The sequence below is a fragment of the Elephantulus edwardii genome, unplaced genomic scaffold, assembly GCF_000299155.1.
Source record: "Elephantulus edwardii isolate Elephantulus edwardi_28Jun2011 unplaced genomic scaffold, EleEdw1.0 scaffold00061, whole genome shotgun sequence".
Lineage (NCBI taxonomy): Eukaryota > Metazoa > Chordata > Mammalia > Macroscelidea > Macroscelididae > Elephantulus > Elephantulus edwardii.
This window is the reverse complement of record NW_006399811.1, coordinates 3,970,637-3,990,028: the sequence shown is the minus strand read 5'-3', so window position 1 is coordinate 3,990,028 and position 19,392 is coordinate 3,970,637. Positions and strand designations below refer to the sequence as shown.

Genomic DNA, 19,392 nt, shown 5'->3' with positions numbered 1-19,392 from the left:
GCCATTGCAAACCCAAACATTCCTGGATGTAAATTCATTCTCATTCTCATATTCTCTCTCTCTCTCTCTCTCTCTCTCTCTCTCTGCCACTGTGAGGTAGAAGAGTTAATTGAGAGTCTAGAAACTTTTGTTTTGTCATTATCTTTTCCTGAGTTCTACAATGTTTGTAGTTGATCATTAAGCATCTGTGGGAGTCAATTTTTAATATTGTCCCGGTTTGACACTATTCATCTAGTTTAACTTACCATAGAATGAGGTTCTCCAGTTACCAAGGAAGCAGGACATTTCTTTCTGTCTTCATGAGAGGAGTAAGCTTGGATAGCCCACTGATCAAAATATCCTTTGGGAGTAAAAAGTCCACAGTCTTTGAGGCTGTTTTCCTTTTCAAAGGGCTCACATATTCCATCTCCCTCATGGATGTAGCACAGGCTTGGTTCTCCTGCCAAGAAACATGGCATTTGAAAAAGAATGTCTTTCAATATGTCTATAAATATATTAATATCTCCACCTCTGATGGTGGGTAAATAAATATCTATTAGCAAAGAAATAGGGGCCAGCTCTTGTGATTTCAAGGACCATAATGGAAGGTGAACTATGATATGGTTCAAATTTGCTGGCAGTGACAGAGAGAATCTTCATGGAAATATAATACCAGGCCTTTCTTCCGTGGAGTTGTTACATGGGTTCAATCTACCGACCTTTTAATTAGGAGTTTTTATCCAAAATCTCCCATGTCTATTTAATACAAGTATGCAAAGGGGTAAAATTCAGGGGGAAAGGTACATGTAGAAAAAACAGTAGTGGACCAGAAGAAGGAAGATTCATCGAGGAATATATAAGAGAGACACTTAAGGGAAATTAAGAATATAAGAATAGTATTTTAAAGAGGAAAGGAATTTTAATAAATGGCATAATATACTATATATTTGGACTTCAAAAACCATTTTTGAGGGCTGTGTATATGTTTTTCTCTTTACTTTTTTAACTTTTTTGTATTAATATTTTAATGAAAGTTTACAGAAAACTTGGGTTTCCATTCATTGATTGTTGCACATTTTCTTCCCCCTCAGTTTGATTTTTAAAAAGATTCTTTCATTGTTGCACAGTTTCCTCCCTCCCTCCACCCCCGAGTCCACCCTGTTATGCACCTCTCACTCTGGACTGTTGTCATACCCAATCGTATATTTCTTTTAGACAATTCTTTTCCTCAACTATTTCAATGCAGTGTTCATTATTTATCCCTTCTTTTCTTAGTTTCTCCTCAGCCCCCATGTCAGTCCTGTTTTATAACAGTGGCATTATGTAGTACTTGTCTTTTTGTGACTGAGATATTTCATTCAGCATAATGTTCTCCAGGGTCACCTATTTTGTATAATATTTTAGAAGTTCCAGTGCTGCATTATGTGTTGTGGCTGAATAATAAAAACTGAGATTTGACAACATGAACACTAGATTTTTTTTTCTTTAATTTCATTATTTTTGTGTGTACCATCAAATCAGATCTGACTGATACAGGAGGAGATTGTTCCTCCTTCTCCAGCAGAGCATCTGGTGGATTCGTACCGTGTACCTCTGAGATTGCAGTGCAGCTTCTTGCCAGTCGGCCACCAGAGCTCGCTGAACATGAGATTTTTAAGGGTTACAATTTTTATCTATTTGTTTTATAGATGAGAGACAAGAAGGTCACTGACATTAAATGGCTTGACTCATAAGTAACAGAACTTGAATTTGAACCAGATATGCCGAATTCAGGTTCTGTGGATTTGTGTACACATGACCATATTAAACTGAGTCAAAGTGGCTGTTTTCAACAGCAAGTGAGGTGTGAATGCTTAAGTAAAACATCAGGATTTCAAAGCACAATATTTACTCAATACACCTCTAAGTAAATGGTACTGACTTTTTAGATGTTTAGACTCACTTTCTTCAAAAGCAGAAAACCAAAAAGCAGTTATAAACCATTATTCAGCACATCTGTGTTTTGTACCAAAACATAGTACAAGGATATTACAGCACAGTTCTAATCTCCTATTTCTACAAAATTCTAGAGCAGGAAAATTAAATGAAAGTTTCAAAGAAATAATACCCAGGGACATGGTCTGTACTCTATTACTAAGTTATGGTTATATTTTTTTCCCAAGTCTTTGCATCATAGGGATGGCTGAGTAATTTGTCAGCTGCACATCAAAATGTAGTTATTAAACATTTTTTTAATATTCTGTAGTCCAAGAACTTTCTATAGTAAATCTATCTGTACTTGCCAGGAATAAGTCATTAATCCTAGGATTTGGTTCTAAGCCTGGTTTGAGTTTTCAAACCTTGTTACATCAAATCCATGGGTTGCTCAGATCATTCCTCAAAGTCAATATATGTTTATTTGATATATTTGATACACTTTTCCCATGATGATTATTCTCTCTATACATGGATATACTTTGTACATACACCAACACACATAAAGTTTTGTTGGTGGTAGTCAGTTCAGAATTATGGTGATGCCGTGAATGCCAGACAGAACTCCTCCACAGAGTTTCCTATTTCCTTTCAGAAACAGATTTCCAGGCCTAATTTCTAAAGCACCTCTGAGTAAGTTTGAACTGCCAACTTTTCCGTTAGCAGTTCAGTGTTTAAGTACTGGCATCGCTCGGGGACACCATATAGTTTTCAATTCTATTCCTAACGCCAGCCCACCCAATACCATTGAGACAAATCTGAGTCAGTCTTCCATAAGATGGCCAAGGTTGTATAACTTCTCCAGCAGAGCAGCTGGTGGATACAAATCACGAAATACTTGTTTTAGCATTGCCAACACCTAATGCAATTTATAACCCAGTTGCTACTTATTCTGTTTCTTTTTAATCTGGGCCTTAACAACATTTTTCAGCTTGTTTGTTTTAGAAATCCATCTAAAAATTGATCTTTTACAATGATTCCTTCAAATTTTATGTTTTGAGAAATAATGGACAGACTCATTATTTGCTAAAACAGATGTCTAGTTGTGGAATATATTGCCCTGGACATCTATAAAGTTAAAATAATTGATAAATACTCTTATTGGAATTAGAGGCTTAATGAGATCAAATGTGATAGAAACAAATAAAGTTAGCCCTTAATTTAAATGAAAATTGAGCTGTGCTGGAGAAGCCACAGTGTTTGGAGATACATGTGCGTGTATGTTTATGTGTTTTCAATACAAGTCAATTGTTTGGTTATCAAAATAAATTTCGCAAAATATAAGTGTCACAAACAAATACGTGTGTAGAGAAGAGGGGAGGTAACTTTGTTCAGTGTATTCTGCACAGCTCTCCCACAGCTGGAGGATTGAGTTAATTTCTGGGCATGGAGCACATGAAACATGCCAGGCTGGGGTAAATAGAAAAGGATCTGGAAACCTAATCACATGAGGGGATATTTGGATTGGAACGGAGAATAATGGGGAGGCATTTCAAATATCTGAATGGTAGTCAAACAAAACAGTAAAAAAAGAGTGTATTCCTTGTCATTTCATAGCAGTAAAAAGCTCCTGATTAGGCAGTAAGCAAGCTGAGCTCCAGGGCTGGCTTTGCCAAGACCTTGTTGTATGCCCTCGGATGAGTCACTCTATCTTCTGGGCCTCAATTTCCAAACTACAAAACTGGAGAAAATCTAATAGCATGTATAGCCACATATGAATGGAATAATCTGCTTTAAGGTGCATTCTTCACTTCTCTAAGCATGTGAGCAGCAGCTGAAGAGCCATATCTCAGGAATTAATACATGGGATTTCTATAAAGGAGGGAAACTGGACTCTAAGTCTTTTGTGGACTGGATCTACAGATCTTGATCAGACTGGTGGCACACAGAGAGAATGGAATAAGAACTTGTGAAATTGATGGATGAATGGGTGAATGACGACTAAGAGCCTAGATTTTTAGAATGTATGCTTCAGTGAGGAGGGGCTCTAGGAGTGACACACAGACTTGATTTATAAATTCCACATAATTATCCAATTTTGTCTTGACATTTGAGGGTATTAAATATTGTAAATGCATTCCTATTTAAAATAATTTTAACAAGTGCTTATATTGCACAGAATCATCACACTGTGTGCAATGGGAATAGAAAACAATCTGTACTTAAAAAACCCACTGATTCTGGCTTATTAAGGGAGACACCTTCTGAACCACCTTCCTACAAGAGCAAGGGTATAAGGGTATAGAGGTAGAGCTTCTATATATAGATATATCTTGCAATATATTTGGCATAAGAGGCTTTATTACTTGTAGGATCTGTTTGTTTGCACTTTCTAAGTGATATTTTTATCGAACATGAGCACCCAAGAGAAACTTAGGTAACATTAACCTAAGAAGCAGTAAAGTTTAATGGCTTAACTTGGAGATTCTAGAGTTGTACTTATCTTGGCTCAAATGCTGGTTTCAACACTTTTTGTTATATGGACAATAACAAGTTATTTAAGCTTTGTGAACTTCCATTTTGGTTTTTTTTTCATCGTTACTGTGAGAGTTGTAATACATGTAAAACAATAAAAAAGTACCTGGGACATAATAAACCATTAAATGCTAATATTATTATCACAAAGTTACATTTTACAAGATATTAAGAACTCACAAATTTGAGACACTCCAAGATAATTTGTTAGGCTAATTCTTCCTTCACAATATCTAATTTTGAATGGTTAGTTCAAAGCTTTGATTGCATACTATATATGAAAACTCTGTATTCTTTAAGTTAGTTTAGGATATAAAAGGACTGTGGCTTGGGGGAGAGTTGGGAGAGGAGAAAAGTACAACAATGAATGAATGGAAAACCAAAGTCTCTGTAAATTTTCATTGAAATTAATAATAAGTTAAAAAATTAAAAAAGGACTGTGGCCATTAAAAATGGGGTCTTGGCACTGTAAACAACAGTAATAACATACTCTTAAGCAATCAAGTCGTCTATGACTCCACAGCACTTAACAACAACAACAAGCAATTGAAGACATAACTTTTTTGTCTTTTTTTTCAAAAGGGTTTTTTTTTTAATTTTTATTAATTTTAATGAAAGTTTACAGAGACTCGGGGTTTCAAATCATTCATTGTTGCACTTCTCTCTCTTCCCACCATAATTTTGAGGCTCATCTCACATACTCATATTGTCGAGGGGCCAGTCTTTGAAGAAGGACATTACTCTTGGAAGGGTGGAGGATCAGCGCAAGACAGGGACATTCTGGATGAGACAGATTGACACAGTGACTGTGGCAATGGGGTCAAATATATCAGAAGTTGTGAGATTGGCTCAGGATAGGGCAAGTTTGAGAGTTATTATTTATAGGGGCACAGTGAGTTGTAATGTGAACTCAATGGCACATAAAAATAACAGCAACAAGCAAGAGCTTTCCTAAACTCACCTATACAGTTGAATCCTTCCTCTAATTCACATGTCCTCGAGCAACCATCTCCATTCAAAAGGTCTCCATCATCACACTCCTCTCCTAAGCTCCTGTAAAGTAAAAGCATAAATACACCGATTCAAGTACAAACAGAAAAGTAAATAAACTCTCTTGTTTAACTCCCATCATTTTCCGTATTTCAAATTCTTGCACTTCTACATTTTTAATGCAAAGTACAAGCTAAACGAAAGAAGATTATATCTCTATAGGGAAAAATACAGCATATAAAAAACCTGGTGGGGAGGGGAGAAAAAAATCTAAAGTAGACACAATTGAGCAATGATTGTCAGTTGGAGTGTCTAGTAAGTTGTAGGAAATCTTAGAAGTCAAGTAACTCATGACTCAAAAACGTCTAGGAAATCTATGTTATCATTGTAAATGTTACCAGTAGAAGATCTTAAGTCTAAGAAAAACCTGTTGTTGTTGCTATTTGTTTGCTACCACTAAGTCATTTCTGCCTCATGGTGACCCCATAAATGCAAAGTAAAATTGATCCATAGCGTTTTCAGTGTTATGGCTTTTTGGAAGCAGATCACCAGCCCTGTCTTATCAGATGCCTCCAGATGGATCAGACTTGCCAACATTTCAACTAGCAGCAGTTGAGTTGTTGCTGATGTTGTTGGTGATTGCCTTTGAGTCGAGCCCGACTCATAACGACCCTATGAAGCCCCTCTACAGCTATTGGCATTTATCAACATTCATAGAGTTTCTTGAGACAAGTTATATAGGAAGTGGATACCATTCCATAAACATTTTTACTGCCCAGGGACTCCTTAAAAAAGGCTACTGTCATATAAGAATGAAACGTTAACTATTTAACTGATTTGGTGAAAGTAAAACTTATGTTTTATTATTATTTATTTTTTTATGTTATTTACCTATTTATTTTATGTTTTGCTTTCGATTACATTATATATATGTATGTTTTCACTGCTTTATTCTATCTATATGGAGTTGTTTTAAATGTTTTAAGTTTACAGATTTAAACTCTTTTGCCTACATTTCCAGGAACTTGAGCAGCCAAATTTGCTGCAATTCCTCTATCCAGAGCATCCCCAGGGGTCAGGTCCCTGTGATTACTCCTTACCACCACCTAGTGTGGTAGCTAGTACATATTGCGGGGGGAAATGTCTAATGAATCTTAAATGCTGTTACAGCCGATGAGTGATTTTTGGATCCAGCGAAGAGTATTGATCCAAAGTAAGAAGAACATGAAACATGTTTAAGTAATAAAATAGAAAAACTTGAAGCCTCTTTTGAAAAATATCAAGATCAGGCTATTGTAAAATAAGTCCTGGACTACCATTTTTTCGCATTGTATTTTAATAGTCTCCAAAACTAGTATACAAATTTGGTGCTGTTGTTGTTGTTAAGTGCCATTGAGTTGGAACTGACTGATAACTGACCCTCCAGAAGTTTTCAGAGGCAGTAAATTATACAGGAAGAGACTGATCCTTTTTCTCCTGTAGAGCCGCTGGTGGATTTGAACTGTGTACCTTTGGGTTGTCAATGCAACTCCTTACGGTTGGGCCACAGAGCTCTATACCGAGTTATATTTGACCCAGTGGATAAGGAAATTGGAATACTGAAATGTTTTTCAGACTTGCACCACCATTAGAAATATGAGGATACAAAGAGTAAATAAGTATGAAAATGTTTTGAAATGAATTAAAAGCATACAGTTATATAATCATATTTTTAAACAATCTAGAAATGAAAATATAATAAAAGAGATGTGAGAAACATTATAATTGAAGAAATTATAAAAACTTCAAATTCTCTTTTTATACAAATAATTCAATTCAGTGGACGGAAAATGCATGAGGATTGAGTCAGATAACTATTATTTGAGAAGTCTCCAGACTTCTGTTTGCCTCTCTATGTAAAGTAGTTGTTGTTGTTATATGCCGTCAAGTCACTTGCGACTCATAGCGTCCCTATGTACAATATCCCTAAACCCTGCTCTGTCCTGTGTCAATCACACTGCCTCTGACACACCCATCCCAATTACCCCAGTCACTGAATCAACTCACCTCATAGAGGGCCTTCCGCTCCTGTGCTGTCCCTCCACCCTCCCAAGCATGATGTCCCTCTCCAAGGACCAGTCCCTCCTTACAGGATGCCCAAAGTATGTTAGATGGAGCCTCAGAATCCTTGCCTCCAAGGAGCCACCTGGTTTAACCCTTTCCAGGATGAATCTGTTTGTTTTCCTAGCAGTCCATGGTATTCTCAATACTCTTCTCCAGCACCACAGCTCAAAGGCATCAATTCTCCTTCTATCCTCCCTAGTCATTGTCCAACTCTCTGATGCATAGCAAGTGATTGCAAAGACCATGGCCTGTACCAGACACACCTTAGTTTCCAGAGAGACACCATTGCTCTTCAGTACTTTGGAGAAGTCCCTAACAGCAGACTATCCCATGACAATACGTCTTTTAATTTCCTGGCTGTTGGTGCCAAGAGTGTTGACTGTGGAGCCAAGCAAACTAAAGCTGTGAACAATCTCAATCTCTTCACCATCCATCCTGATGCTGCCAAAACCTCTAGGTAAAGAGTTAGTCTAAACAAGTGTTTCTCTAAATAGTGCCTGTAATGTAATTTTGGAGGTTGGAGACTTTGTATTTTCATCTGAACAATAACCTAAACAGTTAATGCAAGCATATTGTGCTTTACTTCAAGTAGTATTTCCCAGTAGAAATATTAAAAGACTCACTTTGGTTTCTGATTTTCTAACAATCACATAAGAAAGTAAAAAAGAAACGTGTGAAATGAATTTTAACAAGATATTTCATTTAACCCAATATATCGAAAATGCTGTAATACCAACATATAATTAGTATAAATTTGTTAATAATGTATTTTAAATTACTTTTTCATACTAAATCTTCAAAATCTGGTGTGCATTTTTCACCTACAGGACATTTTAGTTTGAGTACTTGAAAAACTATGCTTACATCCCTAAATTGTTCCAAATAATAATGTTCTTTAATAACTGAAGCAAGTTTCAGTTGTTACATAAAATTAAAATGAAACAGTAAATTTATTGCTTGGATTTGACATATTTCAAAGGCACAAGAGGCACATGTAGCTGGTTGGTGTTTTTGTGTTGTTCCCCCCCCCCCCCAGGTCTTATCCAGTTTATTCGACCTCATTGTGACTCCTGTGAATTGTTCCATAGGATTTTTTATGCTGTCATCTTAAAGCAGCAGATTATAAGGGCTTTCTCCCAGGTAGCTACTGACAGGCTTGATCCACTAATTTAGTAGCTGAATTCTTAACTACTATACCAGCAGGGCCCTTCACATATAATTGGTTACAGTCATACGAGAGAACACAGACAATGATGATCAATTCTAAATGGACACTGATCAGGCTCTGTTGATGGTTTTTATTTTCTTATTGATAAGGGATGTATAAAATTACAACTTTCCATTTTTAATGACAATATTAGGAAACCAGAGCCTGAGAATGACCTTTAAGGGATCTGCTATAATTTCCCCTCACCCTTAAGAATGGGCCCAAACTCTTCTCAGTTCCAATCAGTGTATGAAGAGCTCTGGTGGTCGAATCATAGGAAGCAGCACTGCATTTCCAAAGACATGTCGTTTAAATCCACTGGCTGCTCTGCTGGAGAAGGATGGGCAATCTCACCCCATGTGGTTAACTGTCTCTGAAGACCCACTGAAGGGTCAGCTATGGGTCAGTTCTAACTCAATAATAAACACCACCACCACTCAGGGTTTTAAATGGTTGGTATTATTCTTTCTTTATGTTTAATAAGATGCCTCAGCTAAGTCAAGCTGGAATTCATACCTGGTTGATTTTGGAGCCAGGAGTAACCTGGTAGCGCCTTCATTTATCTATTTGCGTAAACTGATGCTTTTAACAGCTCAGGCTTGGGGAAATAAAATTTTGGAACAGAGATGATACAGCAAACCAACAAGATCTGACTATATTAATGAGGTCTGAGAATACTTGTGCTTAACTTCTAGGAAAAGAAATGAATATGCTTACACTGCAGCTTAAGGATCTCAGAAGTACGTGGTAGGGGGAACAATGTTTAATGATTGTAGATGGGAGATGAAAACAGTTAAGGACATGACTACTAACCAAAAGGCTGGTGGTTCAAACTCAGCTAGAGGTACCAGAAAGCCATGTACACAACCTGCTTCTGAAAGGTAATAGTCTTGAAAACGCGGTAAAGCAGAGCTACTCTGCAACAGATAGATGTCATGTGTCAGAACTGACTCAACAACAACGAACAAAACAGTGACTAAACAGTGGGATGAGATCCCAAGAAACGTCATTGAATTCTGTTCTGTGAAGGCTTTGAGAGAAAATACATCATTTACCTATCTGCCAAGTTTAACAATGGCTACAGAATCAAGGACAAATCACAGTGCTTGTCCTTCCTGCCTCCAATTCCCAGAAGCTTTACAGTAATATGTGAAGTTACAAAGAGCATCAAGGGTAGATTGCTATAGCATGCCCAACTGTCCTAGTTTTCTCAGCATGTGAGAATTATGTGTTTAAGTTTAGACAATCTCACGTAAGCCAAGTGAGTTGGTCCCTGAGGTAGATATGATAAGGAGAAAACAAGAAAAATGACATGGCACGTTAAGAAACAGAAGTGATTCCATCGATTGATGATGCTTGTAGAATTACTAGAAATGTCATTTTGATCAATTTGTGATTCAAATGAACAACTGAATCAAGAAGCTATACTTGCATCCTTCAGGTCAGGTTGTACCATAGGATAGGTCATTGAGTCAAAAGGGATCTTCCCATCTTCTTCAAGTATCTTTTGAGTAGTCACTTTTCCTCAGTAATCACCAGCAGCTAGTCACAGAAGCATTACAAGGGCACCCAGAGTATCAATCCTAGTATTTCAACCCTAAAATCTCTCCAGTATTTTAAAATAAAAGTCTGTACATTCTGAATTGTGCAAAGATGGAATAATTTTCAAAATCACTACTATGTTCCAGACATTGTAATGTTATGATTAACACTGTAATCACAGTTTCCTGCCTTCTACATTTCCCAAACATGTCAAACTCCAGCTTGAAGTTGGATCTCCTGGCCAGGGCAGTGCAATGGCCTGGCTCGCACAATCTAATACACACAGTACTCACTTTTCCACTTGCCCATCTCCACAGTAAGGAGCTCCGTGGATGTGGATCAGAGGAGGTGATGCTTCCCCTACTTCTCCTCCAGCTGCAGCTTGAACCTGGTACTGATATGTCTGTCCAGGTGTGACATCCCTAGAGAAAACAATAGGCTGTGACTATCACATTCAGTGTGGAATATAGCATTAAGATAGTTGCAGAAATTTAAGGGCAATGTCCTGGGTAACAGTATGAAATAATTATTATATTTTCCTGCAAAAAAAGATCAGGACATATGGTTTTACAAAGCAACAGAAATGTTTGAAATCATCTTTGTTACTGCAGTCCCATTACACATCGATACCACAGAGTTGATGTATAATAAATGTTCTGTGAATTAGCACTGAATTTTAAAAGGCTGGCAATCTACTGATAGAGCATCCCAAGTGTGTAGATATAGTCTCTTGAATCAAAGAAACTCATAAAAGTGTGAGGTTTTAATCTCACTAATGCCCTTCTTGGGTTTGTGTATCACAGTCTGTTTCTTATCTTTCAAGAAAATATTCTTTCCTTTAAGAGATTGAATCCTTAGAGGTGAAAACAATTCTCTCACTGAAGGAATATAAACATCTTCCATCACCATTTTTGGAATACTGATATTCCATGGTTAGAAATATAGTAATTCTCTTTAATTACACACTTTAAAGGGATGAATACATTGTATTGAAATCCTATTTTTTAAAGAAAGAAACTCCTTCCCACATCCAAACCTATCCAAATGCATACATAACGAACATGGAGTTTTCATCTTTGATGCCAGAGATGGAAATGGTTTAATCACACTCTTTCTAGAACCTAAGTGCACCACACAGGTGGAGAGTGAGAATGACAGAACATTTAGACGGGAGAAAGGGCTCCAGAAGTGGAGTTGCTTGTTCCAAAGACCAGTTCAACCATCATCTTGATTTGCCAGTGTGCTGCCAAACCAAAAGCAGATGATTCAAATCTAACAGCTACTTCTCAAGGGAAAGATGAGCAATCTCCTAGGAGATTTACAAGTCTTTGAAAACCTGCTGGGAACATTTATGAGTTGGCTGTAATTTGACAGAACCCAACAATGACAACTGCCCTGACTGATAAACTTGACTGAAGTCAAGCTGGGTTGGGAGCTCCCTAGGAATGCAGGAAGACGAAGATCTCCGATGGCTGGAGGCTGTCATGAGTGGCTGCCATGAATCCTGCCAAGCCTCTCTCTTCTTTAACTGGGCTCTTCAACTCAATCACAAAGCCTCCACTCCCTCACTCCCTGCTTGCAACCGGCAAACAGGAAATGTCTTGGGGTTTCAAAAACACCTTTAAAAACCTCCAAGCTGGCTTGTAGGCATTTTAATAGAAAAGTCATCTAAACATTAAAGACTTTTTAATAACCAAATTATCTTTCCTTCTTGGGAAACCAAGCCTCTCATGAGTGTGCAAGATATTTCCAAAAACAAGATCAGCTTTATATCCTCCCCAACTCTGGTGGCTTCCCTTTACAGGACGGTTTCTGCCAGACCCTCGTCTAGCCGGGCAGAGAAGTCCTCCACTGCTTTGTGGTTGGGAAAATGATCAGATGGAAATGTCAGCATGTGCTTACTTCTCTTGGGGGCAAAACCTCCCAACAGCAGGTATAGCCCAAGACCTCAAGAATCCGAGTTTGTAAAAGGAAAGAGGGCCAAAGTAAGAGTCAGCTGAAGAATTGGATTTTAATCCTGAACTGTCACTGACTAGCTGTTCAACTAAATTAAAGTCTTAAGTTTTGTTGCCTTCAAAGTGGAATAGCACTGATCTCAAAGGGTCTTTGGAGTAAGACAGCCAAAACACCAGTTGTCATCAAGTTCTCTGACTCGTGGTGACGACATGTGAGTCGGAGTAGAACTGTGCACCAAAAGTTTCCAAGAGCTGTAATATTTTGGAAATAGGATGCCAGGTCTTTCTTTTAAGATACTACTGGGTAGGTTCAAACCATCAACCTTTCAGTTAGAAGCTAAGGTTAAAATTTTGAGACATCTCGGTGTTCTTAGTATACACACAATGATATTGAGTCAGAACTGACTCATAGCTGACCCGCCATTGGGTTTCCCAGCCTGTAAACCCCACAAGAGATCATCTATCTTTCTCCCGTGGAGCTACCAGGGGATTAAAACTTGCAGAGGGGTCTTTGGGTTAGCACTGTGATTCTCCAGGGACCACCCTCCCTATAGACTCTCTGTGGACTTCTCACTAGAGCTCCCTAGAGAAGCTCAAAAATATTCTCCTTTTTATCTTGATTCCTTGATCTGCTTGTCCATTTTAATTGGCTTTTGACAACTCCATTGCCTTCCAGTTCTAATTCAGAGAGACTATATGGGAATAAAAATGTAAGTGACACTCAAAGTCGCCATTTTTCTCTCCTGTATAGCTGTTTTAGACTGCAGTGCAGTCACAAACTCCTCCCTTTCCAGATGCACGCTCCCCCGCCACTTCTTCCATGAAAGGGTAGTTTATTTTGTTGCCCCTTGAATTAAATAAAAAGATGGTGTAAATGGTTAAATGCTAGACTGATAATCAAAAAGTCAGTGATTTAAACCTACTAGTAATTCTGCTCGAGACAGCATGGCTTTCGACTTCAGTAAAGATCACAGTTTCAGAACCCGTAAGAAGTTGTTCTATCCTGTCCTTGGAGGGTCACTTGGAGGCAGAATTAACTCAACAGCAATGGGTTTAGTGTTTAGTCGAATCAGGAATGGGTTGCATGCTTTGCTAATAGAATATTATCACAAATAACAAGACAAAGCCTTGAAAACACAAATAGTTTGATGGACTTGTTCTCCGCTACTGATGGAAATTTGTCTACCACCTTGTGAACAAGTCAAGGTAAACTTTCTAGAAACAAGTGACCCCCATCCTTCCTCTAGCCATTCCAGCCAACTCGGCTATGACCTGTGGCCTGGCCAAGCCATTCCAGACAAGAATGCTCAGCCAACCACAGAACCATAAGAAACACTTCTATTTTAAACCCCTATGTTTATACTGTCTTCTGATGCAGAAAAACTGAATTGACATGGTTGTGGTGGTGGTGGTGATGTATACCGTTGATTTGGAACCGGCCCATAGCTGACCCTCCAGTGGATTTTCAGAGGTAGTTAATCAGGAGGAGATTGCCCATCCATCTCTCATGGAGCAGCTGGTAGATTTGAACCACATGCCTTCAGGATTGGAATGCAACTTTTTGTCATTAGGCCATCAGAGTTCCCTAACACGCTACCTCCAATAAAGCTCTTGTTTGATCTTTAGTGCCCTCAGGACCAACTCTGAAGAAAATTATGAGCCTGTGGGAATTTGCCTTTTGAGATACCAGCCTATTATAGACACAGAAATCTTTGAAAGCAATAACATTATTGAGTCTGCATCCCAGCACTGAATACAGTGCCAGGAACATAGTCAAACTCATGAGGTTCTTATAGACAGAACAGGAGTAGGAGCTAAAGGAGAGCTAGGAAGAAAAGTAGAAAGAAGAGGGCATGAGAAAAAGAAAAGAGAATTAAATAAACATGTCAAATGTGTCATGAAAATGAATATTGTGTCTGCAGGCTCCTTGGCCTCTTTGCTTAATAAAGGTAGAGTTGACTGTAGCCTTAGAATATTCTAGAAATGATGTCAGATTTCCAGAAAATAATAGTAAGGAATCAGAAATTAAACTATATCATCAAATAGGAGCACCTGGTTCTTACTGACTCACTCCTGACAATGACCTTCAGCCTGCCGGAAGCAATTAAAATATTAGCTTCTTTTTTCATAATCGTAGTGATGGTGGCCTATGGTGGGAAGCTGCGCTGCAATCTCAAAGGCACCCTGTTCAAATCCACTAGCTGTTCCTCAGAAGACGGATGGGCCATCTCTTCTCGTTCTCTTTCTGCCTCTGAAAACCCACTGCAGGGTCAGGTGTGGGTGGTTCATCACAACAATGACAGCATCAGCAGTCAGATAGGCAAGCTTCTCCTATGTGATTTGTTTGTGTTGTGTAGCATCCTCTGGCGGGCTTTTGGAGGCATTTAATCACACAGGAGGAGACTGACCATCGTTCTTCCGCAGAGCAGCTGGTGGACTGGAACTGCGTGCCTTTGGGATTGCAGCGTAGCTTCTTACCACTTAAGCCACTGACTCGAAAATCTGCTAGAGGGTCAGTGATGGGCCGATTCTGACTTGACAATACACAATAACAACAAATAAACGTGTTCAGAATAAAATCCTCTTTGAGATTCTGAACATGTCTCTAACAAAAAACATATCCGATTATAAAAAAAAAAATAGGGCAAAGGGCATAAAACCCTCCCCCAAAGCTCCAGAAATTTCCATGCTTTAGAAAGTCCTACTGCTCAACTCACCCGTCTGTGAACTTCCTCTGAGGGTGTGTCACGACCACCGGTAAGCCATTGGTGAACGGGGGCTCGCGGACAAGCTGATATTTCACAGGCCTGCAGCCAGAGCACAAGGGACTGTGGGGCCGAGAAGTCAGGAGAGCCGCATCAATCTCCATCCGCTCATCTAAAGTGTAGACTTTCACCCCCAAAACCTTCTCCTCAACGTCAAGTTTGATAGTGAGGGGGATGTCGCAGAAAGCGTCTAAGGGGCCCAAGTGCAAGGACTTCTGGTGTTCCATCAAGATCTCCGTGTCGAAGAGTGCCTGGGAGGAGTCCGTGGAGAGGTAGGTGACCCAAAGAGTGAGGGTGTCAGCATGGACCGGATGCTGGAAGAGCAGCTCCAGGCTGCAGCCTTCCACGGGGCAGGGGACCGTCATGTTCATATGGTACAGGTGGAGCTCGGGACTCCAGGCTTGCAGGCTCGGCTCACACGGCTGATCTACGTCAGGAGGCCCTGGTGGAGATGAGCAGAAAACTCGGTCAGAAAATCCGAAAATGGGCAACCGGTGAGAGTGGCTAGAAAGAGGAAAGAGAGGGTGGCAGGGGTGAAGGCGCTTTTGAACTTAGATTTCCCATAATCAAAAAAGTCAGTGGTTAAATCTTAAGTATAATTGAGGACGAAGTTACAACATTCCAACTGCATTATGTATGCTCTTCATGATATCAGCTCTCTACAGTGGAAACCCAGCAAAGAATTGAAATGGAGCAACCCAGAACTTTGGTTAAAAACACAGAGAGTTGATGCAGAATGGTTAAGTCATAGCCTTAAAGAATCCCTGAGCAGAGAATTACTTCTACTTAGTTTATTAAAGATGTATGTAAAAATTAATGCTTCTGAAACCCTGTTTTACTTATTAATAAGGCAAATATTCACTTCAGTCTGTCAATGCACTCTTTGTTTAAATGGTGGCTTTTCACACAACTTCTTTGATTTCCTACTATCCCACGTTGGCAGTCCCTCCACCTGACTGTTAGCCACACTTTAAAACCATACATTGGATTTCCGTTTCAGTTGAGGTATACGTGCAGGTAGGTAAATGAATGAAGGCAGGAAACATGAGCATACATTATTGAGTGCGAACAAATGGAGATTCAGTAGGCAAGTATAAATGTGATAGTGAGGGGTCACATGTCACAAACAGCTTATGGTCTGCTCTATGGGTATAATCCATATAAAGTGGTTTTATTTCCTATGACATGAGAGTTAGAAAGAGCTGAGTTAGAAATCATAGAAGTGACCTCAAATCAAGCAGTGCCATTAGCTGTGAGATTGAAACTGGTCTTTTAAGCCTCATTTTCTACATTTGTAAAATAGATAATAAAGTTTAATAACTGTCCTATGGGTTACTATTAAAAATCTATATAGCTTTACATAGAAATTACATTTTTACATTTGCAGTGGAATTACTTAGCCCTTCAGAATTTGGAAAATAAAGAGTATCCCTGAGCCTAAAAAGGACAGGTTAAGGTGGGGTGTGCATGTGTGTTAGTTATATCTTATGATCCTTTTTGCCTTTATTATAAGTTTATTCATTTATTCAATAAAAATTAATTGGGTCCCTATTATGAGCTTGGCACAGATTTAAGTATTAGAAATAGAAAAGTATATAAAAGAAATAAAGGCCTTACACTTAAATGTCCTTCTTGTTATTATGTGTTTTTAAGTCACCTGTTACTCATAGCTACCTATGTACTTAAATAGCTTCCAAAAAAGTGACAGAGTCAACAATAGGTTGCTGTTTTTAGGAGCCACTGAGTTCTCTCATATTCCTAGTGGTCCTGTTACTCAACAGATTGAACCCCTACCTGATACTATGCCTCCATCGCAATCTCTACTGGGCTAAGCACATTGTTGCAACTCCTGTGACAATCTACCCATTACAAGTCTTCCTCAATTTCAGTGATTTTTTTTCCAGGCCTGATCTCCCTTTCCAAGGATTGGCTCATCCTGACAACATGCCCCAAGTACGTGACCAAGCCTCACAATTTTTGCTTCTAAGGAGCACTGTTAGAACTTCTTCCAACATAGATTTGTATGTCCTTTGGCAGTCCAAGGGAGCACTGGTGGCTTAGTCTGCAGACAGTTTTGCTTTCAATCTATATCTCTAGTGGTTCAAATCTACGAGCAGTTCCACAGGATAAATATGGGTAATATCCTCCCATGTGATTTACAGCCTCAAAACCAATGGAAGGTCAGTTTTGATTCAATTCTGACTAGACAACCATGAATGTTTTTTGTTAGAGTTTGTCAGTCCACCGTATAATCAAGTGTCTACATAGGTGCTATACCACTGGTCTGTGCGTTGCTATACAGAGGTAACTCATGGCTGCTGTGATGCTGAACACTGTGAAAATGATGTGCCAAATGTGGTAATGGTTACCCATGATGGACCGTGTTTGCTGGAGCTTCCCGAGTAAAACAAGCCTGGAAGCAGGAGCAGCATCCACTTCCGAAATGGCTTGCCTCTGGAAACTCTATGTACGAACAATGCTCAGGCCCTTCGTTCATAGGGTCACTATGAGTCGTCTACCACTTGGCAGAACCTAACAACAACAACAACAACTAACACCACAGTTTAGAGGCATCAATTCTTCATCACTTTCCTTATCCATTATTTGAATCTCCCATGCATATTAAACAGCTGAAAATAACCTGGCAAGAAGCTGAGCTGCAATCCCGAAGGTGAGCAGTTTGAGTCCACCAGCTGTTCAGCACTAGAAGGATGGGCAGTCCCCTCCTGTGCAATTAACTGCCTCTGACGACCTGTCACAGGGTAGCTATGGATCAATTCTGAATCAGTGGCACTCAACAATAACAACAACAACACAATATCATGATGTTGCCTGCTAATCCAGATTTGAAATTATTTTTTTTTGTATGTTGAGATAAAATCTCCACTGGCAGCCACAGTCTTTGACCTTCCTCAATAACTGCTTCAGGCCCTCTTCACTTTCACGGAGCAACAATAAACAGACAAAGGAATCTATATTGTAATTGTAAATAATAATGGAATCTTGGGGGAAAAGGAGCTCTGGTGGCTTAGTGGTAAGGATTTGTGCTGCCAACCCAAAAGGACATGGTTCAAATACACCAGCTACTCCATGGGAGAAAGATGAGCAATCTCCTCCCATGAGATTTACAGCCTCTGAAAATCTGCTGGAGGATCAGTTATCGGTTGATTCTGACTCAAAGGTATGCTACAACACAGAAGTTTGAGGTAACTGTGTGTTTTCCTAGAAAATGGAATCAGAGAAGGTCTCTCCAAGAAGATGATGTCTATGCATGGCATGTGTCTGATTTAGGGAGTTCTGGTGGACTCATCTGGAGGGAGCTGTACTGCTTACTCATAGCTACTTCTCTGGTGTCTTGAATCTACAAGCAGCTCTGCAGGAGAAAGATGAACAGTCTTCTACTGAGAAATGTACAGACTCAGAGAGCTTTTGAGTGGTCAGCTATCATTCTGTTCTGATTTTATATCAGTGACGAGAGAGAGAAAAAGGTCTGGTTTAATTTTGTAATCCCCAGGACATTTAGAAATCAGTGGGTGGCCACCAAGGGTTCATTAAATGTTATTAAGTTTCTTTTCTTCATAGCTGAAAACCCTTATGTTGGAAAATGCTATTTTTGAGTTAATTATTTTTATTGTGCATATTTTAAATATGACTTAGCCCTTTATCTCTCCAATGCCAAGGGAAGACCAGTATTTCTTAGTGTTATTTTCCAGTGATTATCACAGAACACTAGCAGAAGAGGTTTTGGAAGCCAACCCAATAGCAGCACTGCTGGTCAGAAAGGTTTTTATGATCTCCTTGTGAGAGAGAAACTACAAGCTAATTTTGTTTGTCTTGTGACACAGTACAAAAATTAGAACACAGAACTTCTTATTTATTTCACCTCTATGTTATAATGCAATACTTTTAAGAATTAGAAAGAAGCTTCCAACATGACAAAGAAAAGGAGAAACAATGGTCGTGCCAAAAAGGACCGTGGCCATGTGTGGCCTATTCATGGCATGAACTGTTCCCGTGCCATGCCCAAAGACAAGGCAATCAAGAAGTTTGTAATCTGAAATATAGTAGAGACTACAGCCATCAGGGACATTTCCAAAAATGAGTGTCTTCGACGCGTATGTGCTTCCAAAGCTCTATGCGAAACTGCACTACTATGTGAGCTGTGCCATTCCCAGCAAGGTGGCGAGGAACCAGTCTCGTGAAGCCTGGAAGGACCGAACACCTCCAGCTAGATTTAGACCTGCAGGTGCTGCCCCACAACTCCCACCAAAGCCCGTTGGAAGGATTTGGTTCCTTAAAGGCTAAAGATAAAACTCGTCTGAAAAGAAAATGGACATTATACTTTAAAAAACAAAAGCAACAACAACCACAAACCTTGGCTATCAAAATGTCCTTTCATGGA

The 19,392-nt window shown here is 39.2% G+C and overlaps 1 protein-coding gene across 1 annotated transcript in view; it reads right to left on the bottom strand.

Annotated features, from left to right (window-relative positions):
• PAPPA2 (pappalysin 2) overlaps nucleotides 1-19,392 on the bottom strand; it is a 475,277-nt gene that overhangs the window by 225,968 nt on the left and 229,917 nt on the right. Inside the window, exons 7-10 of the mRNA XM_006887711.1 lie at nucleotides 14,943-15,432; nucleotides 10,564-10,692; nucleotides 5,390-5,481; nucleotides 246-439 (exon numbers count right to left, since the gene is read on the bottom strand). Coding sequence (XP_006887773.1) covers nucleotides 246-439; nucleotides 5,390-5,481; nucleotides 10,564-10,692; nucleotides 14,943-15,432 — 905 coding nt within the window. The remainder of the gene's footprint in view (nucleotides 1-245; nucleotides 440-5,389; nucleotides 5,482-10,563; nucleotides 10,693-14,942; nucleotides 15,433-19,392) is intronic.